The 24,228-nt window shown below is 45.5% G+C and overlaps 1 protein-coding gene across 1 annotated transcript in view; it reads left to right on the forward strand.

Annotated features, from left to right (window-relative positions):
- Positions 1-279: 279 nt before the first annotated feature.
- Positions 280-24,228, forward strand: part of lars2 (leucyl-tRNA synthetase 2, mitochondrial) — a 91,253-nt gene continuing 67,304 nt past the window's right edge. The window contains exons 1-7 of the mRNA XM_078199672.1: positions 280-313; positions 5,876-6,122; positions 6,916-7,044; positions 9,934-10,025; positions 13,166-13,226; positions 20,887-20,976; positions 22,135-22,278. Coding sequence (XP_078055798.1) covers positions 5,889-6,122; positions 6,916-7,044; positions 9,934-10,025; positions 13,166-13,226; positions 20,887-20,976; positions 22,135-22,278 — 750 coding nt within the window. The 5' untranslated portion in view covers positions 280-313; positions 5,876-5,888. The remainder of the gene's footprint in view (positions 314-5,875; positions 6,123-6,915; positions 7,045-9,933; positions 10,026-13,165; positions 13,227-20,886; positions 20,977-22,134; positions 22,279-24,228) is intronic.

The following is a 24,228-nucleotide window of genomic DNA, read 5'->3' on the forward strand; positions in this document are numbered from 1 at the left end:
CTGTGCATGGGCTGGCATGGACAAGATGGGCCGAATGGCCTCATGCTGTGCAGCATCTTCTCTATGGTTTCTAAAGGTTAGGAGCAGGGTTGGTGCAGTGTGTGGGATTGCCATTCATTCTGCAACATGCGCTCAAACAGCAGCCACGTGGCCCTGGAACCTTGGCTGCTGTCTCCGCGTTCCAGGGCACGTGGCTGCCGGCGGCGCGCCTGCGCAGATTCCCCCCTCCCATGTCAATAAAGCTGTGCCCGGATGCGGCTTCAATAAAGTTTTGTTGAGAGAGCCGGCAAGATGGCGGCGCCCAGGGAGTGAGGTGAGTTCTTGCTGCGCTTCACTCCGCCCGCCCTTTCCGGGATGAAAGGCAAATCCGCACCAATTCTGGCCGCTTCTCCCATGGCCTGGTGAAGCCAGACAACCCTCTTTATCTTCCAGCCCTGGCTGTGCTCTTCCCAGTTTATTGTCACCTCCAGAATCAGCTGCTGCCCTGATCTGTGGGACTGGACTGGTTTAGTTTAGTTGTGATTTTTTTTTTCAGACTGTGGCCCCCTCCTTTTTCTCCTCATCTTTTCTCCTCTCTGCCATTGATTTGTTATTGTCGCATGTACAGTGAAAAGTATTGTTTCTTGTATGCTGTACAGACCAAGCATACCGTTCATAGAGTACATTGTGGCTGCTTCCTGAGTTATTTGGGACTTGTGGGCTTCTTCTTTGTTCTGTGTCAACAAGCGTGTCATGCTCCCTGTCAAACGACAACAATTGGCATAGACATGTGCTTAATGTAATAAAATGACCCAAGGTGTTAGCTGCAGTGTCGTGAAGAAAAGTTTGACACCGAACCACACCTGAAGATATCCAGGATTGCAATCAATAGCCTATTCTAAGAGTGAGGATTTTAAGGAGGCAAGGGAGGCCAAAGAAAGTTGGGGAGGTGTCGTGAGGGAATTCCAGAGCTGGTGGGTGGGGTAAGAAAGAGAGGGTCTTGGTGCTGTGGTGGCACAGTGGTTAGCACTGCTGCCTCACAGCACCAGAGTCCCAGGTTCAATTCCTGGCTTGGGTCACTGTCTGTGACCATGCTAAATTTTCCCTCAGTGTATCCGAACAGGCACCAGAGTGTGGTGACTGGGGGATTTTCACAATAACTTCATTGCACTGTTATGTAAGCTGACTTGTCGCACTAATAAATAAACTTTAAACAAAGGCATGACCACTAATGATGGGCCAATTCAAATTGGGGATGTTCAAGAGGTCAGAGTTAGAGGATCGCTGATGTCTCATAGAGTTGTTAGATTGGAGGCGATTACAGAGGGAGGGGAGTGAGGCCATGGAGAGATTTGTGAGTGAGAATTTTAAAATCAAGTTGTTTCTTTACATAGTTCAGTGAGCATAGGGTGATAGGGGAACAGAGCTTGGTGCGAGTTATGCCACAGACAGCAAATTTCGGGTGACCTCAAGATTATGCAGGGAGAATAGCCAGGAGTGCATTGCATTAGTCAATGGAGTTCACAAAGGTATAGGTGGGGGTTTCAGCAGTATATGAGCTGAGATGGATGAAGTTGGACAATTTAGCTGTCTAAAACAGTGTGGTTTTTTTTAATCAATTGAGTGTTTAATAGTATTCAGTGGACATTACCTGTGCTCAATATATATCTCTACATTATACATTTATCAATATTCTATATCTGCCACATACAGATATAGTAGTTTGAAACAGTGGTTGCAGTTTGGTGATGCACAACATGTATTTGTTTCTCGGTAAATAAAAGTGCATAAAGACTCTGCTCCAGTAATATCTTTCACTGTCTGAACCATTGGGGTTTTTCTGTAGCTCCAGAATTATTTGTCCGTTCCCCCTTTTAAGCTGCTGCATGCCTCCACTTTCGACAATAGCATCCGATTTCTCACTCCTGATCAGTGAGCTGCCACAAGAGAGTGTGTACTGGTCTCAGCTGTACAAGCATGGAGTGACCAGTAAACTGGAAATGCCCCCCACTAATTCCTCCTGGCAGGGATGGTTCCATTCAGGTCACATGACCTGAGGAACCAATCGGGGAGCAGATCCCTCTGCACCGAAGCACTACAAAGTTTCTAATTGGGTTGCCACGTTAGATAAATAGCCAATCCAGAAGATTGAAGATGTGTCTGAAAAGTTGACTGGAGATCAATCTTGTACAAAACTGGATATGAGTCATACACATCAGCAGCTAGAATTAAATGATGCTTCCCGAGGTCGCAATAAACACACACAGGGTTTGTTCCAATACATGTCTGTCCTTTGGCATGTCTTCAGCATATGCAATTTTCCAGAAGACGCACACACAAGTACACAAGAAATAGCAGCAGGAGTGGCCACCAGGCTCGTCAAGCCTGCCCCGCGATTCAATACCATCATGCCTCAACTCCTTTTCTGTAACATTTCCCCATAGCCCTCTATTCCAGATTCTATCAAATATTTATCCATCTCCACTTTGAATATTTCTAATGATCCAGCCTCCACTTTGGGGCAGAGAATTCCAGAGATTCACCACCCTCTGCGAGAAGAAATTTCTATGCACCTCAGTTTTAAATGACCGGCCCTTTATCTTGTAGCGATGTCCACTTGTTTGAGACTTTCCTCACTGGTGAAAACATCTCACCATCTACCCTGTCAAGCCTCCCTCAGGATCTTATGTTTGAATAAGTTCACCATTCACTCGTCTGAACTCCAAGGAACACACCCAGACTATTTAGGCTGTCTTGCTAGGACAGCCCTCTCATCCCAGGAATTTGCCTGGTGAATCAATGTTGCTATATCCTTTATTAGGTAAAGGGACCAAAACTGCACGCAGTATTCCAGCTGAGGCCTCTCCATCGGACAATGCAGAGTCTGCTGCAAGGGCTGCCACAAGTTGTGGAATATCTTGATGATCTCAGAACGACAGAAACAGAGCATCTGGCAAACTTGGAGGAGTTGCTGGAATTCACCTCCGTACTTTTCAAGCCACTGAGGTAACCTGCCTGCATTACCGTGTAGATACACAGGGATTACACCTCACAGAAGACAAGGTCAAGGCCATAAAGGAGGCACTGACCCCTCCCTACCCCCCCCACAAATCACACCTGAGCTCAAGTCATTTTGAGAATTGTAAATTACTATGGATGCTTTTTTTTAAACCAAACTTGACGTTATTGGCTCCCTATATTCTGGTTTTAAAAAAAAGCCAGCATTGGTCTTGGAGAACTCAACACTATTCAAACCTGTTAGTACATTTTGAACCATCTAAGGATCTAAGAGCCAATTCTAATAGAATTGCTTAGTGCTCATCTTGGCATCTCCAAGATGAAGTTGTGTGTTGGCCTGGCATTGATGCTGACATAGAGCCTAGAGAAGCACTGTGAACCATGCCAGCTGCGACAAAGGTTGCCTGCTGCAGCCCCACTGCATCCTTGGGAATGGCCTGACTGGCCATTGGTACGAATCCATGTTAATGATGTTGGTCCATTTGTGGACAGCATTTCTGCTCACTGTCGATGAAGTGGATGGACATTTTTCAAGTGAAGTCTCCGCCATCGCATGCTGCCATTGAAAGATTATGCCAGTGTTTTTCCATCCACAGATTATCTGAAGTCATAGTGTCCGACAATGGAACAATATTCATAAGTGCTGAGATTCAAAACTTCACCTCACTGAATGGTATAAAGCAGATTAGAGCTGTGCCTTACCACCCAGCATCCAATGGACTAACTGAGTGAGCCGTCCAAACTTTTATGTCTTACCTAAAGAAACAGTTAGAGGAAACCTGGAGATCAGAATCTTGTGATTCCTCCTGGGCTCTAGGACCACTCCACATGCAACAACAGGAGTCCTGCCAGCAGAGTTGTTAAATAAACTGTCATCTCAGAATGAGACTGAGCCTCGTGTTTCCAAATTTGTTGGAGGGGGTAGAGGCCAGCCAAAACGTTCATAGAATCCCTATAGTGCCTACACAGTGACACAATGATTAGCACAGCTGCCTCACAGCACCAGGGACCCGAGTTCAATTCCCGGCTTGGGTCACTGTCTGTGTAGAGTCTGCACGTTCTCCCCGTGTCTGCGTGGGTTTCCTCCCACAGTCTGAAAGACGTGCAGGTTAGGGTGCATTGACCCGAACAGGCGCCGGAGTGTGGCGACAAGGGGATTTTCACAGTAACTTCGTTGCAGTGTTAATGTGAGCCTTACTTGTGACTAATAAATAAACTTTAGAGTGCAGAAGGAGGCAATTCGGCTCATTGAGTCTGCACTGAACACAATCCCACCCAGGCCCTATTCCCGTAACCCCTCATATTAACCCTGCTAATCCCCCTGACACTAGAGTTAATTTGGCATAGCCAATCAACCTAACCCATACATTTTTCGACCCTGAAGCACCCAGAGGAAACCCATGCAGACATGGGGAGAATGCGCAAACTCCACACAGACAGTGACCCAAGGCCAGGATTGAACCCACATCCCTGGCGCAGTGAGGCAGCAGTGCTAACCGCTGTGCCACCGTGCTGTCCAGTCAGAAGATAAACCGTGATTCTTGTCAGTCGGCATGGTCGTTTATGGTGGATGATACCGTGTACGTGAGGAATTTTGGTAGTGTGTCGAGCTGGGTCCCTGGAATCATTGTCCCTAAAACTAGGTTTCTGTTTTATCAAGTGGACGTAGAAGGAAGGATTGTCCGAAAACACACAGACCATTTGAGTAAAGGAGCGTTGCCTTAGCAGCCAGCTTTTGCTGTCAGGATAGATATTGTCACCTGGAAATGTTCCTGACTATCTTGGCACTGAAGCACCTGGTCATCCAGTGACAGGCACAGCCTTTGTCTCCATGGAAACCGAACTGAACTGCCTGCGCCTGAAGAGGCGCCATCATTGTGGTTTTGGCTGACAGCTTCCTGTGGAAGCGCCTCAGACAGAGAAGTTAACCATCCACAATGATTGTGAAACCTCCCGAAATAATTTATGACCCAATTAATGTTTAATTATCTTGGACTGTGTAAATTGAGTATTGACATTTGTATAAAAGGACATAAAGGGGGAGGGATGTGGTGTGTGTCCCTTTAAGGATCCATCTGCAGAATAAGAGTCACATGACCTGGTGTGCCAATTGGAGAGGTGGGTGGGAGATTACCCTGGTGAGCATGGGGGATATCTCGGGAGCTGATTGCAACCTTGAGGCTGCTAGCCTCTTTATAGTTTTAACCGGTAAGTAAATGAGTTGTGTTTTCCTTAACCTGGTGAACGAGCATCTTTACACTCTTCCTGTCCAACTCCTGTCTTCCAGTGAGGAAATGTAAATTACTCCTCAAGTGAGATCTATCATTGTTTCTCTAATTCTGGTGGGGATTTGTAAAAATATTTTCAAACTTTGCGAATACACAGATAATCGGGAGTAAATGGCTCATTGAGCTCCCTGTGGTATATATAATCGCTGAGCAGTGGGCTGGTATTTCTGATTAAGAAAAGTTGTGCCTGTCATGAATTTTAAAGCTTTAAATTGTCTGTGCGCAAGATCTCACTCCACCCCACCGTAAAAATGGAAGCTTTTTTGATTTGATTTATTATTGTCACATGTATTGGGATACAGTGAAAAGTATTGTTTCTTGCGTGCTACACATACAAAGCATACCGCTCATAGAGTACATAGGGGAGAAGGAAAGGAGAGAGTGCAGAATGTAGTGTTACAGTCATAGCTAGGGTGTAGAGAAAGATCAACTTAATTTAAGGTAGGTCCATTCAAAAGTCTGACCGCAGCAGGGAAGAAGCTGTTCTTGAGTCGGTTGGTGAGTGATCTCAGACTTTTGTATCTTTTTCCCGACAGAAGAAGCTTGTGTCTTTCCCCTGTAATGATAATCATCTGTTTAATTTTTAAAAGGTTGCACAAAAAAATGAAGACTGCCTTGCGGAAGCTGGGGCCTTGTTCTTCCTGCTTGAAAAAACATTTATGTCACTGGGCCAGTTTACTGGGGCAATATGGGAGGCAGGCGAGGGGGCACAGCAGAAACATTTCCAGAGAGGCAGGATCATGGGAAAGAGAGTATAAAGCTGAAACAAGGAAACGTGTCGAAGAACACTGGCACACGCGACTGAAGGAACAATTCCAGGCGATTTCTCAAACCGATGTAAGTATTTTTAAAAATGTTTTCGTGAATCTACAGAAAGAGACAAACCATGTGTAAAACTTCCATCAAGGGAGGAAGGGGCCTCTGGACAGACAGAGCTCATTCCATCTCTCAAGACTCAACATTAGGGATTGACAATGAATAAGGGCCTTGCCAGTGATGCCCACATGCTGAAATTTGGCCACTATTCCCTTGTATTTTTAAGCTATAATATTTGGGTAGTTGATGGGGTGGCACAGTGGTTAGCACTGCTGCCTCACAGCACCAGGGACCTGGGTTCAATTCCCAGCTTGGGTCACTGTGTGGAGCTTCCATGTTCTCCCCGTGTCTGTGTGGGTTTCCTCCGAGTGCTCCGTTTCCTCCCATAATCCAAAGGTTGGGTGCGTTGGCCATGCTAAATTCTCCCTCAGTGTACCTGAACAGGTGCCGGAGTGTGGCGACTAGGGGATTTTCACAGTAACTTCATTGCAGTGTTAATGTAAGCCTACTTGTGACACCAATAATTATACTTTAACTCTGCTTATCACCATGGACACTGCCAGACCAGTTGAATATTTCCAGCATTTTTCTGCTTTTATTTCTGATTTCCAGCATTGGCAATATTTGCTTTTGTTTTTTTGTCGTGTAAAATACAAGGTACCCCGTGCTACTCTTTATCCTTATTAGCCCTATTCTATGGTGCATTGAGCATGTAAGTTACAAGTTCAGATTGAAATGTCTTGGTCAGTGATAAACTCAGTGGCTATTATTTGCAATGTTTTCTTTCACAGATTATCTTTATTTTCCCCCTCAGAAATCAAAGCCAAAATGTTACGTTCTTTCCATGTTCCCGTACCCCTCGGGGAAACTCCACATGGGGCACGTTCGAGTTTACACAATCAGTGACACTATGGCCCATTTCCAGAGAATGCGTGGATTTCAGGTAACCTCATTCTAATGGCAAACGTGTCAAGCTGTGTTTTGCCTCCATGATTTTCTGTCTGTTTCCGTGTTATTTCTCTTGTGTCTGATAACAGTAGTGAGACGGAGGAGTGATTTGACTTGAATATCTGGTTACCCTCCTGTAATCTCGAGACCACAATGATAATTTTCAGAAATGCCACCTTGTCTGCAGGGCCATTGGAAAACGGTGATAAATGGGTAACCATGGCAGCGGTACCCACGTCCAGAGAATGACCAAAAGAAAGACCTTTGAGGTGGGAGCATGGGGTGCAGACTTAAAATGTTCTCCTTTTGAAGAATTGAAAGAACAAAAGGCAGCGTCGATTATATTCAATTTGATCTGGCAGCAGTTGGGGCCGAGTGCGACTGGGTAAAGTTACACTGACAATTCACACAGCTCCAATAGTGGAAATGAGTGTGTCTATTTAAATATATGCATCAGCATCTGTTGGTATTCTCTGTTAGGATGTGGATGTGACAGCATTTATAACCCATCCCAAGTTGCCCTGCACACTGGTGGTGAATCTGAAAAATGATCACTCGCTGATATTCTTCTTTTGGCAAATACAATCGGCAAATACCGTATACAATCTTTCCATCTGTGGGAGCTGCTTTTAATTAAAAACCCCTTTAAATATGAAGGATATCTCCGGTGTTTGCCATGCTAAAAGTTCTGTCTCCCTTAATGCTGTCTCCTTTTTAACCGCGACCATTTACCTTGGTTTTGCGTTTGTGTCCTTTGAAAAGCCTTCCTTCTCTGGGTAACGTGCTGGGTCAGTGTCCAATATAATTGGTGATGAACACAAGTTGAAATCGTGCTGTACACAATTAGCGTGAAAGGGTTTTGTAGAAAGGCAGTGAGATGGGGTTAGAGTCAGCAGTGTCAGTGTTAAAGCTGGCAGTACTCTTAGTAAGCTAAGACTCGAAGGGCTAAAATTAAGCTGTAAACGCACAAGTGGTATTCGGTCAGTTGATTCTCGAGGGCTTCTGTGCAGTTATCCCAAAGCACGGTTCCTCTTCTGCATCATTGAATCACTTTTTTCTCCAATGATTTTATATTGGAAAATACCAGCTAAATGCCAACCCCACAGCTAACCTCTCTGTTTTGATTTCACAAATGTCTTTGGAAGGAAAGACCAACAATTTTATATGATGCATACCAGTATTAACTTCAAGATTTCTTTTGATAAGTAAGTGCTATCATCATTTGGGAGGCACGGTGACACAGTGGTTAGCCCTGCTGCCTCTCAGCACCAGGGACCTGGGTTCAATTCCTGGCTTGGGTCACTGTCTTTGTGGAGTCTGCACATTCTCCCCGTGTCTGCGTGGGTTTCCTCCGGGAGCTCCCGTTCCCTCCCACAGTCTGAAAGACGTGCTGGTTAGGTGCGTTGGCCGTGCTAAGTTCTCCCTCAGTGTACCCGAACAGGCGCCAGAGTGTGGCGACTAGGGGATTCTCACAGTAACTTCATTGCAGTGTTAATGTAAGCCTACTTGTGACAATAATAAATAAACTTTAAACTTGGTTTGCTCAGCAGTCTCTGGATTACGTTGCCTAAACCAGCATTTGTGACATAAGCAGCCGGTAAAAGAGCACGATTCCTTGCAAACCTGTTTAAATTTCAGTGTGGTTGCTACGCAATGTGTTTTGAAATCCCTCTGACAATGGTCCAGCTCCAGTACCTGGGGCTTCAGATCATTGTGTGAGACAGAGGGCAACTGGCAGAGGAAGGGGAAATAATGTATTTATATAAATAACTTGAGACAATTTGCCTTATTCCTTGGAATCCATTGTTTTGGCTTTTTTTGACCAGATTACTCTTTTTTGTAAAGATTAACTTTCCCATAGAAGTCTCAGATCGCAACATGGGATATATAGATGTACTTTTACATTGTTATTACGAACAATGATTTGTCACATTAAACACTTATTTTTGCATTGTGTTTTTAATGCAACAAAATAAGCCCAGGGTGCTTTCAGAAACATTATTAAGCCGCATAAGACTATGTTAGGGCTGATCGCCCATAAACTTGGTTATAGAAGTAGGTTTTAAAGAGCTTCATAAAGGGGGGAAAGTGAGGTGGAGAGGTGGGCCAGTTTAAGGAAGGAATTCCAGAGCTTGACACCCAGACAGCTGAAGGCATAGCAACCAATGGTGCAGTAATTAAAATTGGGAATGCTCCAGTTACCAGGATTAAATAAGAGCGGATATTTTGGCAAATGTTTGGGTGGGTGGAGATGATGAATTTGGGTGGGAGAGGCCATGGTGGGATTCAAAAACAAGGATGTTCATACATTCATAGAATCCCTACAGTGCAGAAGAGGCCATTCTGCCCATTGAGTCTGCATCAACTCTCGGACAGTATCTTACCCAGGCCCTGTGTCTGCCAAATCCCTGTAATCCCACACACTTGCCCCGCTAGTTCCCCCCAACCTACACATCTTGGGCACTTAAGGACAATGTAGCATGGCCAATCCACCTAAACTGCGCATCTTTAGACTGTGGGAGGAAACCAGAGCACCCAAAGGAAACCCACGCAGACACGGGGAGAATGTGCAAACTCCACACAGACAATCACCCAGGGTCAGGATTGAATCTGGGTCCCTGGCGCTGTGAGGCAACAGTGCTAGCCACTGTTCATAAGTAATAAATGAATACCATTAAGCTGTCGCAATGAAGTATATCTTCAGAATGAGAACTTATAATGAATGTAAATAACTTGCCTTCAGCATTTAGGCTTGCTGCTTTCTGTGGAGCAAGAGTAGGCAGTTATATCTGAACTTTATTAAGAGACGCTGGGATGTGAAAGCAAAGTAAATACTTGTTTGAGGAAGGGGTTTGGTAACCATTATTCTGTCTATAAACTGCAGGTCTTACACCCGATGGGGTGGGATGCATTTGGCTTGCCTGCTGAAAATGCTGCAATCGAGCGTGGCCTAGATCCAGAGGAATGGACCAAAAGGTAAAAGGGCAGAGTTTTATTCCTGACAAACTTCATCGAAATGTATACGGCAGATCTTTAATTTCAGGTACTGCGTAAGTGACTGTCCAGGACGTTACGGGTGACATGGTAGCACAGTGGTTAGCACTGCTGTCTCACAACACCAGGGACCCGGGTTCGATTCCCGGCTTGGGTCACTGTCTGTGCAGAATCTGCATGTTCTCTCCGTGTCTGCGTGGGTTTTCTCCGGGTGCTCCGGTTTCCTCCCACAGTCTGAAAGATGTGCTGGTTAGGGTGCATTGACCCGAACAGGCGCTGGACTGTGGCGACTAAGGGATTTTCACAGTAACTTAATTGCAGTGTTAATGTAAGCCTTACTTGTGACTAATAAATAAGCTTTACTTTACACTTGGTTATTTCACACTGGCAGAAAGCACCTCTTCTTTCCAAAACGCAGGTTTACATGAAACAACTTTATAAAAACTTAAACTGTGCTTTTTAAACTGTCTGCAAAAGGTGTAATGGAAATCTCAGGGAATCCACCACATGTTACAATGTGTGTAGTGATGTGTGTCCAGAGCATTGACTCTGGTGTTGAATAGTTAATCCAGATTATTGCGATGCTCTGAAATTTTGATTATTGAGGTGCTCTATAACTCTGAGAGGTTATCTTCTGTTTAGGTGGTTTTTACTTAACCTGTTACGGACAGGAGCAGGACAATTCAAACTGCACTGATTTCCCCTCTCCAGCTGTCTGTAAGCAGAAGTTGTTTTGAATTAGTTTGTTAAAAGAAATAGACGATGGCGTGTTTTTCCCGTTCCTTGGATTTTGTTATCCAATTTTACTAATAATCCACAACAAATTCTGAAGGTTGGTTTTCCACATTCAAAATTCAGAAAAGCAGTGTTCACCATTGTGAAGGTGGGTGGGGGGAATATAGAGAAGTACTTTAGTAGTATAAGACCACAAAATATATATAGTTCACGTGAGTTCCAGTGTCAAAAGCCAGTGCCACCAGGGTATTTCCTTCATGGGGGGGGGGGGGGGGTTCCAATCCGATGTGTTTTAGTTGGATAAAGAAAACAAAAATCCTTCAAACAAATGATGCTGCTGCAGAACGGGCTTTTCCGTGTTTAGACCACCAGGCAGGCGTTGATCATGTATTTGTGGAGTCGAGGCTGCTTACCCAGCCTGGTCGCTGTTCTGTCCAGTGGATAAAACAGCAGCCTGGCTGTGCAGGCCAGATAGGCAATATTAAACTGTCCAACAGGAGGCTTGGGTCACATGACCTTCCTTCTCCACAATGACATCTTACTCGGAACACCCCCACATTCCCATAATCCCACGCATTCACCATGGCCAATCCAACTAATTTACACATCTTTGGACTGTGCACCCAGAGGAAACTCACGCAGGCACAGGAGAATGTGCAAACTCCATACAGACTGTCTCCCAAGGCTGGTTGAACACAGGTCCTTGGCGCTGTAAGACAGCAGTGCTAACCACTCTGCCACTGTGCTGTCCGCATGGTGAACTGGTGTTAGGGAAGGCGTTGTTGCATCAGACCCACTGACTCCCACGAGCAAGGTTGGCTGATCAAATGCAAAACGTTTCTATATTTGCCTCTAAAATCGGCCTTGAACAGTCCCAGTGCGATGTGAGTTGCTGTCTAGGCATAATGAGGTGTGACTTTCCAGAAGTTTGAGAAAGTAATTCTTTTGTCCTTGAAATTCTTGAGGGTGGCTCTCCGATGAAGGGCCAGCCCTGTGATCAGGTGACTTGTGGCAGCCATTTTAACTTCCTTATTCAGTAGAAAAAGACCAGTATTAAAAACAAATGGCACTAAAGATAAAGTTCTTGAATATATAATTGTGGGTTTTTCCCCGTGTTGTAGGAACCTGACATAACCTTATTTTGTTCCATCTTCTTTCTTACCTTGAAGTATATAATATTGTTGCTGTGTTATTGCCTATTATTTTAGAGATGCATTTGTATTAGAAGCGTAATAAGATGCTGTGAAGTGTTGTTAATTGGTCTTGGTGATGTGTGCCCGCTGCTTCAAGCTGTGAAGTAGTTGGTGGAAAACATTTTTATAATGAGGGTGGCACAGTGGTTAGCACTGCTGCCTCACAGCGCCAGGGACCCGGGTTCAATTCCCGGCTTGGGTGACTGTCTGTGTGGAGTCTGCACGTTCTCCCCGTGTCTGCGTGGGTCTCCGGGTGCTCCAGTTTCCTTCCACAGTCTGAAAGACGTGCTGGTTAGGTGATTGGCCGTGCTAAATTCAACCTCAGATTTCCTGAACAGGCGCCGGAGTGTGGCAACTAGGGGATTTTCACAGTAATTTCATTGCAGTGTTAATGTAAACCTACTTAACGCTAATAAATAAACTTTGAAACTTTAAATCTATTTTCAAGGATGATACAAGGATGTCTGTCCTCAGGAGACACGGGAACTCTCCTGATCCATTCGGTGATCCTCTTTGTTGTCTGTCAGTTTTCAAGTTTAAAAGTTTATTTATTAATGTCACAAGTAAGGCTTACGTTAACACTGCAATGAAGTTACTGTGAAAATCCCCTACTCGACACACTCTGGTGCCTGTTCGGGTCAATGCACCTAACCAACAGGCCTTTCGGACTGTGGAAGGAAACCGGAGCACCTGGAGGAAACCCACGCAGACATGGGGAGAACGTGCAGGCTCCACACAGACAGTGACCCAAGCCGGGAATTGAACCCGGGTCCCTGATGCTGCGAGGCAGCAGTGCTAACCCATTGTGCCGCCCCGTTTATGGGCTGAATTCTTGCTGTTTGAATGCTGCACGGAATTGCCTCAGATAGAAGTTCCTCTCTTTCTTTGGAATCTGCCCCATTTGTTTTATTTGATTGGATTACGGAGCGCTGGCATCACAATCGCTCCACTTTCTGTGGCACCTCTTTGGCATGCCGAAATTTAAGGATGAGCTTGGCATTAGACCGCACTGCTAGCCACTCTGCCACCATGCCATACTCTGAGATCATTAGTTAATCATAATCGCGTTTGTTAGGTTGCCAGATTTTGGAATAGCTTTCAGATTCATAATGTAGCTCCATTGTTCTCAGAATCTATAAAAGTATTTGGAAATGCACAGATAAAAAGCAGTAAGATATTTTCATTTTCTTCCAGTAATATTGCCCACATGAGAGAACAGCTTTCCAGCCTTGGTCTGTGTTTTGACTGGAAGAAAGTGAGTGACCGCAATCAAAAATATCACTGACCGGTCTCTGAAATTTTATTTTTAAAAATGAATGTTTAACTTAAATACTGTTTTAACAAATGGATGTTGCTCCACAGAACTTTACTAAATCATCGAATCCCTACAGTGCAGAAAGAGGCCATTCGGCCCATTGAGTCTGCACCAACTCTCCAAAAGGGCATCTTACCCAGGCCCAGCTCTCCCCATAACCCCCATGCATTTACCATCCACCTAACCTACACAATCTTGGGACACTAAGGGGCAATTTCGCATGGCCAAATCCACCCCACCTGCAAATCTTTGAATGGGAGGGGTGGGGAGAGGATGGGGGACAAAGTTAATCCAGTATTTGGAAATCAAAACAAAGTCCCCATTATATTATACGCTGTTGTCCACTGTGGGTCAGTGGGTAGCACTCTCGCCTCTTGACTTGGAAGGTTGTGAGTTCAAATCTACCCCAGCGCACACAATCCCAGTTGACACTATAGTGCAGCACTGAGGGAGTGCCGTACTTGCAGACATACTGTCTTTTCTGATATGACGTTAAGCCGAGGCCCTGTCTCCTCCTGTCGAGTGAATATAAAATATCCCATGGTATTGTTTCGCAGAAGAGCAGGGGAGTTATCCCCAGTGTCCTACTCAATATTTATCCCTCAATCCACACCCCAAAAATCCAATTGTGATCGTTATCACATTGCTCTTTGTCACAGCTTGCTGTGTGAAAATTAGATGCTTTGGTTCTGACAATGCTGACAATACTCCAACAGTATTTGATTGGCTGGAAAGCACATTGGGAAGTCCAAAATGCTGTGGAAGGCTTTGGGGAAATGCGTGTCAGATTTGTATTTGAGTCATTGGTTATCAGTGCTTATTTTCCATCTTAACTATTTTTCTGTAAAGGTTTCCTTTTATTGCAGGATTGAAGCCAAAAGTGTAAACATAAGAATCAATACCGATTCCGGTGCCATGCGTAATAGGATCATTGCACCGATGTGGTGTCAAACCGGCTAACCTCTTTAAGGGGAGGCGATGGCTTGGTGGCATTTTCGCTCGACTATTAATCCAGAAACTCAGCGAATATTCTGGGGTCGCGATTTGAATTCCGCCACGGCAGATGGTGGAATTTGAATTCAATAGAATAGAAGCTCTCATAGTATCCCTACGGTGCAGAAGGAGGCCATTTGGCCCATCGAGTCTATACCGACCAAAATTCCACCCAGGCCCTATCCCCGTAACCCCATGCCCTAGCTAGTCCCCCTGACACTAAGGGGCAATGTAGCATGGCCAATCCACCTAACCCGTACATCTTTGGACGGTGGGAGGAAACTGGAGTGCCCGGAGGAAACCCAAGCGGGGAGTATGTGCAAATTCCACATAGACACTGACCCAACCTGGGCCCCTGGTGCTGAGAGGCAGCAGTGCTAAGCACTGTTCCACCATGCCACCCCAGATTAGAAAAATATCTGGAATTAAGAATCTACTGATGATCATGAAACCATGAGAACGGCACGGGTGGCGCAGTGGTGAGAACTGCTGTCTCACAGTGCCAGAGACCCGGGTTCGGTTCCAGCCTCGGGTCACTGTCTGTGTGGAGTCGGCACGTTCTCCCCGTGTCTGCATGGGTTTCATCTGGGTGCTCTGGATTCCTCCCAAAGTCCAGGTTAGGTTGATTGGCCATGCTAAATTGCCTCTAGTGTCCCAAGATGCGTAGTTTAGGGGGATTAGCTGGGTAAACACGTCAGGTTACAGGGATAGGGGCTCGGTGGGATCGTTGTCGGTGCAGGCTCGATGGGCTGAATGGCCTCCTTCTGCACTGCAGGGATTCTATGAAACCATTGTCGATTGTCAGAAAAACTCATCTGGGTCACTAATGTTCTTTAGGGAAGGAAATCTGCTGTCCTTACCTGGTCTGGCCTACATGTGACTCCAGAGCCACAGCAATGTGATTGCCTCTCAACTGCCCTCCGAAATGGCCGAGCGAGACACTCAGTTCAAGGGCAACTAGGGATGGGCAACAAATGCCTCGCCAACCAGTGACACCCATGTCCTGTGAATGAATATTAAAAAATTGAGGCGATGGCTTGGTGGCATTTTCGCTAGACTATTAATCCAGAAACTCAGCTAATGTTCTGGGGATGTGGGTTTGAACCCTGCCACGGCAGATGGTGGAATTTGAATTCAATAGAATAGAAGCTATCATAGTATCCCTACAGTGCAGAAGGAGGCCATTCGGCCCATCGAGTCTGTACATTTATCCATTCGGTTTTCTAGGTCTTGACCTGAATTTGATTTGTGGCACCCTGTGGGGTACCTTGTACAATAATGAAGGGGAGAAAAATACCACCTGAGTTTCTTTGAGCCTCTTGTATATTTCCAAAAATATATATATAATCTGTGATTTGAGTGGCACCATAATGCCAGAACTAGTTGCATTTTAAAACCAGAGATTCCAGCTTACTGGAGATTCTCATTAAACCATTTGTGGTGATAAAAGGTGAGGTGGTGTACAGACCATTAGTTGCTTGAGATGTGCAGTTATTTTCTGGTTGGTAATGATGATGAGGAGACTTGGTGCAGGATAGGATAGGATACGAACAACAGAGTTTTGTATGAGCTCGCCCAGAGAGCAGGGGAATAACTGGATATGGAGGTGACACAAGCACGGGTTAGGTGGAGCAGAGGCAGGTGATGGCAGTAGGCAGTCATTGGGGTGAAGAGGTTAATGGGAGTTCAGTTGGAATGCTGAGGTTGCAAACACTCTGATTGTGTCTTGATGGAATCCACGGTGAGAGTGGCAGTGCCCAAAGACAAAGGCTTGGTTTCCCCGTTTTAATTGGAGCATTGTGATTTAACTCGAGGCTGGTTGCTGATCAGATAGGTCTAACCAGGCAAGAGCAATCCAATAACACGGAAAGTGGCTATGTGGAACTGGGGGGAGGGAGTTGACCAGGTCGAAAGGCTGCAGGGGGATCTGAAAGGATGCAGAGCACCTTGGGTCACCTGCCACAGAGAATCTTCCCCCGTGAAATTTGTTTAGTGCCATTTTCAGTGCTGAGAAGGAAGTTGATATCGGAGTTGAGGGTAATTTCTGTGAAAGGTGGTTGCTCAAAACACACCTTGGAGAGGAGAGGGAGTTTAGAGATGGGGCAATGAGGTTTTAAACTGATTGCTCCCTCGGTCCACAATGGGCCCTACTCTTGCCCTTGTTATCCTCTGCCACTTAACATAGAATATCTTGGGGATTCTCCCTAATGCCAGTGCTTTTCCATGTTCCATCTTTGCTCTTCTAATTGCTTTTTTACGTTCCCTTCTTGTACTTTCTATGCTCCACAGAGGCCTCTGCTGATTTGCTCCCTTTTCTACCTGCTAAAACCCTTCCCTTTGTTTCTGGGTGGCACACTGGTTAGCACTGCTGCCTCACAGCACCAGGGACCCAGGTTCGATTCCTGGCTTGGGTGACTGTGTGGAGTCTGCACGTTCTCCCCGCGTCTGCGTGAGTTTCCTCCGGGTGCTCCGGTTTCCTCCCACAGTTAGAAAGACATGCTGGTTAGGTGCATTAGAACATAGAACATTACGGCGCAGTACAGACCCTTCGGCCCTCGATGTTGCGCCGACCAGTGAAACCAATCTAAAGCCCATCTAATCTACACTATTCCAATATCATCCATATGTTTATCCAATGACCGTTTAAATGTCCTTAATGTTGGCGCGTCCACTACTGTTGCAGGCAGGGCATTCCACGCCCTTATTACTCTCTGAGTAAAGAACCTACCTCTGACATCTGTCCTATATCTATCACCCCTCAATTTAAAGCTATGTCCCCTCATGCTAGCCATCACCATCCGAGGAAAAAGGCTCTCACTGTCCACCCTATCTAATCCTCTGATCATCTTGTATGCCTCTATTAAGTCACCTCTTAACCACCTTCTCTCTAACGAAAACAGCCTCAAGTCCCTCAGCCTTTCTTCATAAGACTTCCCAACATACCAGGCAACATCCTGGTAAATCTCCTCTGCACCCTTTCCAATGCTTCCACATCCTTCCTATAATGCGGCGACCAGAACTGTACGCAATACTCCAAGTGCGGCCGCACCAGAGTTTTGTACAGCTGCAACATGACCTCATGGCTCCGAAACTCAATCCCTCTACCAATAAAAGCTAACACACCGTACGCCTCCTTAACAACCCTATCAACCTGGGTGCCAACTTCCAGGGATCTATGCACATGGACACCGACATCTCTCTGCTCATCCACACTACCAAGTATCTTACCATTAGACCAGTACTCTGTATTCCTGTTACTCCTTCCAAAGTGAATCACCTCACACTTATCCGCATTAAACTCCATTTGCCACCTCTCAGCCCAGCTCTGCAGCTTATCTATGTCCCTCTGCAACCTGCAACATCCTTCCGCACTGTCCACAACTCCACCGACTTTAGTGTCATCCGCAAATTTACTAACCCATCCTTCCACGCCCTCATCCAGGTCATTTATAAAAATGACAAACAGTGGCCCCAAACAGATCCTTGCACCACTAGTAACTGAACTCCAGGATGAACATTTCCCATCAATCACCGCCCTCTGTCTTCTTACAGCTAGCCAATTTCTGATCCAAACCGCTAAACCACCCTCAATCCCATGCCTTCGTATTTTCTGCAATACCGTGGGGAACCTTATCAAATGCTTTACTGAAATCCATATACACCACACCAACCGCTTTACCCTCATCCACCTCTTTGGTCACCTTCTCAAAGAACTCTAAGGTTTATGAGGCACGACCTACCCTTCACAAAACCGTGTTGACTATCTCTAATCAAATTATTCCTTTCTAGATGATTATAAATCCTCTCTCTTATAATCCTTTCCAAAACTTTGCCCTCAACAGAAGTAAGGCTCACCGGTCTATAATTACCAGGGTTGTCTCTACTCCCCTTCTTGAACAAGGGGACAACATTTGCTATCCTCCAGTCTTCTGGCACTATTCCTGTAGACCATTGGCCATGCTAAATTCTCCCTCAGTGTACCCGAACAGGTGCCAGAGTGTGGCGACTTTTTCACAGTAACTTCATTGCAGTGTTAATGCAAGCCTACTTGTGACAATAATAAATAAACTTTAAAAACTTCAAACTTATCCAGTCCGGAGTATTTCTCGGCATCCGGGCTTCCCTGGGCGCATTGCTCCAACGTTTCACCCTAAGGGGTATTGAAGATGGGCTTTCATTGAGGTTGTTCTGGAAGGGAGGGAGATCTGACACTGATCCATCCAACCAGCTCGCTTCATTCACAATTTAGACATCGAACTGGAAAAAGTCCCATTCTCCTTCACCACCGAATCGGGAAGAAATGGGCTGAGTTCATTTTGTCAGTCTTGGCAACTTTGCCAGTTCGCATATTCATTAATTTTTAGTTATGCATCAACAACGTGATTAGGCATGCCTGGGAATTAGTGTCAACCTGGGAGGGGGATACTCGTCACTTCTTGTGTGCTCTGTTTCCGCTGGCATCGCTTTGTAACGATTCACATCTTGTTTCGATGATCTGATGTCTCCCTGAAGTCATTTAAACTTCAGAATTTACAACCATCGTGTAGCCCAAGACTCCTTCGTAATCATTTGAATGAATTTTTAATTTTGACAGAATGCTCTCCTGTTGACTCATTAAATTGTCATTATTACAAAAAATGGAAAGAGCTGAACAAGATTTCCCAGAATGAAGTGCTGGTGAAATCTGAAACCCCTCCCGCCTCTACAGCAAGAGCTGCGCTCCAGAGGGTACGTGGATGGCGCACATTTCACTGCATCGTAGTAAAAAGGAGTGGAAATGAAAGTAATTTTTAAAGAGAGGAAATGTTTTCTGAGACTCGAAGAACAGACAACATTTCACCAAAATACCGAGGATGCTGGAAATCTGAAATAAACACACAACAATGCTGGCTAAACTCAGCTGGTCTGGCAGCATCCGTGCAGAGAGAAACAGAGCTCATGTCTCGAGTCCGTATGATTCTTCAGAAGTGAAGAAGGGTCGAAATGTCACTGTCCCAACCGTAACCTCCCCCTCATCTCAAGTCCTTCAAGGTGTGTTTTGACTCGCCATCTTTCTCAGAAATGTCCCCCAACTCGGATTTCAGATTCAGAATTCAGCTTCTCTCACGGCACTGAAGTGGAGCTAAGTGAGTTTCATGGAGGGCGTTCTCTGTGACGGGTGACCCATGGTGCTCTTCTTCCTTTCAGGTGGGCGGGGGGGGGGGGGGGGGGGGGGGCAGTGGAGGAGTTGGGGCAGAATATAAGGTCAGGGATAGGTCAGAGCTGGGAAGAGATCGACAAAAATGACTTCTTTAGTCCTTAATGTTACCTTTTAACGTCCCCTTTGCCTTGTGTCCATGACACCTTTGTATCACTAGTCTGTGCAGGCAAAGAATAAAGTGCATCATTTTGATAACTTTAATTCTGGTTACGAGAACATGAGACATTTTATAAATATATGAAGTAAGTTGGCCAATTGTGGAAGAGAAAGGAAATGCTGTGTAGGTGGAAGATGCGACTTGAGGGGCAGTGTCAGCATTTTGCATCTGTTGTCACAATTTCAAAGTCAGCAGACGAGACATTTCCAAAACCTTCCCTTGACTGAAAACCTCAATCAAAAATGTGTGCAGGTTGGGTGAATTGGCCACGCTAAATTGCTCCTTTTGTATCCAAAGATGTGTGGGTTAGGTGGATTAGCCATGGGAAATGTGTGGAGTTACGAGGATAGGGTGGGGGATGGGGCCTGGGTAAGATACTCTGCCAAAGAGTCAGTGCAGACTCGATGGGCTGAATGGCCTCTTCTGCACTGAAGAGATTCTATGAAAACAGGGAGGGACGAAGCAGTCTTGATGAGGGCATAGACTGATGAATCGGGTAGCAACGTGGTAGGTGTGATGGAATGCAGCAAAGTGTGAAGTAGGGAGGAAGAATGAGGAAAGATTGTATGAACTGATGCAATTTTAAAGGGAGAGCACAGAGAGAGAGAAACATTTGGCTTCGTAGAGGCCGAGAGTGCAGCCACAATGAATTGATACTAAACCTTTTATATGTTTACCAGTTAGTTCTGAGCTAGATCATTGCGTTTCATTCTGGGCCATCACACCTTAGGAAGGATGTCGAGGTCTTGGCGAAGATTCTGAAAGCATTGGCCAGAATTATACAGGGATGAGGGACTTCAGTTAAGTGCAGACCATGGAGGAGCTGGAATTGTTCTGCTTTGGAGCAGAGCAGGTTGAGGGAAGATTTAATCAGGATGTAGGAGGGGTTTGAATAGAGTCGGTAAGGCTGTAACTTGCGAGTGGGTCAGTAAACCGGAGGTAATTAGTAAGAAGAAGTTGATTGGCGATTAAGACAATTCTTTCACATTGCAGGTGGTTATGATCTGCCAAGGGTGGTGTAAACAGATGCAGCAGCATTCAAAAGGGAATTGGGTAGCAACTTAAAAAGGAAAGAAATTGCAGGGTTATACAGAAATTAATCAGTAGGCCTTTCAGAGCTGCACAAGCCGAGTTGAACACCACCAATACTGGCTGGCTGATTTTTGTCGTGATCGACATGTGCATTAAATAGTTTAATAGGCAGAATTTGCTGTTAGCTGTGTTTTATTCTGTTCCCTTTCCCCCTACAGGAGGTGACCACCTGTCAGCCTGAGTATTACAGGTGGACCCAATTACTCTTCCTCAAGCTGTATGCAGCTGGCATGGCCTACCAGAAGGAAGTGAGTTACAATCACTCGAGATCATCGAAGCGTCGTGAGTTTGGCAAACGTGACAAAACTGTGCAGAATAGTGTGAGGGAGAATTTACACAGTGATCTATCCAGAGATGCAAATTGGACGCACCACAAGAAACTCAAGCTAATGGTTGCGTTGAATCCACTTGACCTGTGCATCTTAACACTCTGTAGTATGGGGTGTGTATATAGCAATCAGTCTGGGGTTATTTGGTGAGTTATTAATTTCTCTTGGCGCAGGTTGTTCTGTGCGTCAGTGCATGGAGCTGTTTGTGACAATGGTTTATCATGTTGCGTTCAGTTTTATCCCAAAATAATTTGAAGGCAAGGGTGGATAGAAGTGACACGGCCCATATACAATATGTGAGTGAAATCAGACTGCGAAGTCTGGATCTGGGTGCTGTTGTAAATGATGAATGCAATGCTCAAGAAGTCTGTAAATAATATCCAAATCTTGAAGTGGGCCGAAGGGCCTGTTCTGTGCTGTATTGTTCTATGAGTACCTTAGAATCAGTCCCACGTAGCTTTAATTTTAACCGGTCGCATTGTGGAATTAATTTTTTATAGAAATCATAGAAACCCTACAGCGCAGAAGGAGGCCATTCGGCCCATCGAGTCTGCACCGACCACAATCCCACCCAGGCCCCACCCCCACATATTTTACCCGCTAATCCCTCTAACCATACAGTCCAGAAGAGGCCCTTTGGTCCATCGAGTCTGCACCGACACACGAGAAACACCTGACCTCCCACCTAATCCCTTTTACCAGCACTTGGCCCAGAGCCCTGAATGTTATGGCGTGCCAAGTGCTCAGGCACTTTTTAAAGGACGTGAGGCGTCCTGCCTCAACAACCCTCCCAGGCAGTGCATTCCAGACCCTCTGGGTAAAAATGTTTTTCCTCATATCCCATCTAAACCTCCTACCCCTCACCTTGAACTCGTGTCTCCTCGAGACTGAACCTTCAACTAAGAGGAAGATTTTGTTCCACTCAGTCGTTAATGTCTCAGGAACTGGTCCGTGGATGAATATTTCTGGTTTGCTAGCTACAGCGTGCTTGTTCCAAATGAGTTCTTTAAACTTCACATTCCCATGTTATTTCAACAGTGTTGGTCTGTAACGTATTTCCCCACTACTCTTTTTCAGGGACTAGTGAACTGGGACCCGGTGGATCAGACGGTGTTGGCAGATGAGCAAGTGGATGAGAATGGCTGTTCCTGGCGCTCTGGGGCTAAAGTTGAACAGCGATACCTCAAGCAGTGGTTTATAAAGACGACAAACTATGCAAAGGTAAGGAGCCAATAAGGTGTACAAGCAGAGTTGAAGAGCAGGAAGTCTAACCTGACGGTATACCCAAGTATTCCACATTGTCATCCCCTCGAGTAACACTTTTCACTTAATGCAAGAGATTTCCTTAATGGGTGGCACGGTGACACAGTGGTTCGCAGGGATCCGGGTTCGATTCCCAGCTTGGGTCACCGTCTGTGCGGAGTCCGCACATTCTCCCCGTGACTGCGTGGGTTTCCTCCGGGTGCTCCAGTTTCCTCCCACAGTCTGAAAGACGTGCATTGGCCATGCTAAATTCTCTGTGTACCCGAACAGGCACCAGAGTGTGGCATCTCGGGGCGATTTTCACAGTAACTTCATTGCAGTGTTAATGTAAGCCTACTTGTGACACTAGTAAATAAGCTTTAAAAACTTTTAATTATGATCGGCGCAAAAATTAATAATCAGAAGATTTTGTCATGTGAGTTGGGCAAATTCAACTTGTGTTAAATTATTTGGAATAAGGATTTAGGCTATATCCAGGAATTTTTCAGTAGTAACATGTACAGCACACCTGCACTAAATCACTGATTTTGGCAATTAAGGGCTGTTTAATTGCTACTTTTTCCGGTGTCAGTCATGACCTCTTAGTCAGAAGGCTGTGGGTCCAAGTCTCACTTAAGTGACTTGAGAACATAGTCTAGGCCGGTGCAGCGCTGAGGGAGCTTTGCACTATGGGTGGTGCAACTTTCAAATGAAATGTCAAGCCGAAGCCTCATTCGGGTAAAAGACCCCACGGTGCTGTTCAAGGAAGAGCGGGGGAATCTCCCTGGCATTCTGGCCATCATTATCTTCCAGTCAGCACCGAGTAACAGATAATCTGGTCGTTGCCGCACTGCTGTTTGTGCGAGATTGCTGAACACAAATTAGCCGTGGAATTTACCACATCACAACGCTGGCACCATTTCAAAAAAATATATTCAATTCAAACACTTTGTGTGGTATCCTGAGGCTATGAAAGGATCTGTATAAAATGTTAGGTTCTCTCTAATCTGCCCATCAGGATGAGTCGGGCCACGGATAATTAACCTCAAATTGTTTCCCAGTTATTTTTAATTTGAAGGTAGTTTTTGCAAAGTGTGGCATTTGATTTTGGGCTGCGGGAGGGACCAGAAAGGTTTAGTTTCTTTTGTAAATATTCAGTGATCAACAATGAAGATCGCTCCAGTGAAGAGCAGCAATGCTGGTGAGCTGCAACGCACGCGACGCGAGAACTGAAAGATGTACCGGGTATCAAACAGAATCCGGGCGGAAGGCAGAGTCCGGGGAATAAGTGGATAATCCCAGTCACATGAGGAGATTAGCAGGGTAAATACGTGGGGTTATGAGGATAGGACCTGGGTGGGATTGTTGTCAGTGCACACTCGATGGGCCGAATGGCCTCCTTCACTGTGGGATTCTCTGATTTACTATATGTAAATCTGATGCATTTTAAGTGCTGAATTTGTAAGCTATAATTAAAGTAATATATGGAACATTAGCTGAGTAACCCACAACCGGCTTGAGGAAGAAACTGGAGAATACTCAATGAGATCACCTCAGCCCTGGAAGAGGTGAAAGAAAGAGGATTAAAAATGAGAGGCCAGTGGGCGAACCAACCAAAGGAAAATAGGGAGTGTAGGGAAGAATAAGACCCTGCCCCCACAGATATGAAAGCTCAGATGCCACATGAGCATCAGTTCCACAATGAGTGAAAAAGAAGCCGGCAGCCATGAAACCACCTGTATCATCCCCAGGACCCACACCCACCCCCCGCATCACTAGCAACACTGAGAATGGAGAATACAGCCAAAGACAGCGTGAGGATTGCAGACTGCCCAAAAGATCAGTTAGCTTTGGCTGGGAGAATGCAACAGGGCAAAAGACAAAGCCGCTATAATTGGCATGTGAGGCAAGGGTGTAGTCGTGAACTTG

Source organism: Mustelus asterias, chromosome 2 (genome assembly GCF_964213995.1).
Source record: "Mustelus asterias chromosome 2, sMusAst1.hap1.1, whole genome shotgun sequence".
NCBI classification, from domain to species: domain Eukaryota; kingdom Metazoa; phylum Chordata; class Chondrichthyes; order Carcharhiniformes; family Triakidae; genus Mustelus; species Mustelus asterias.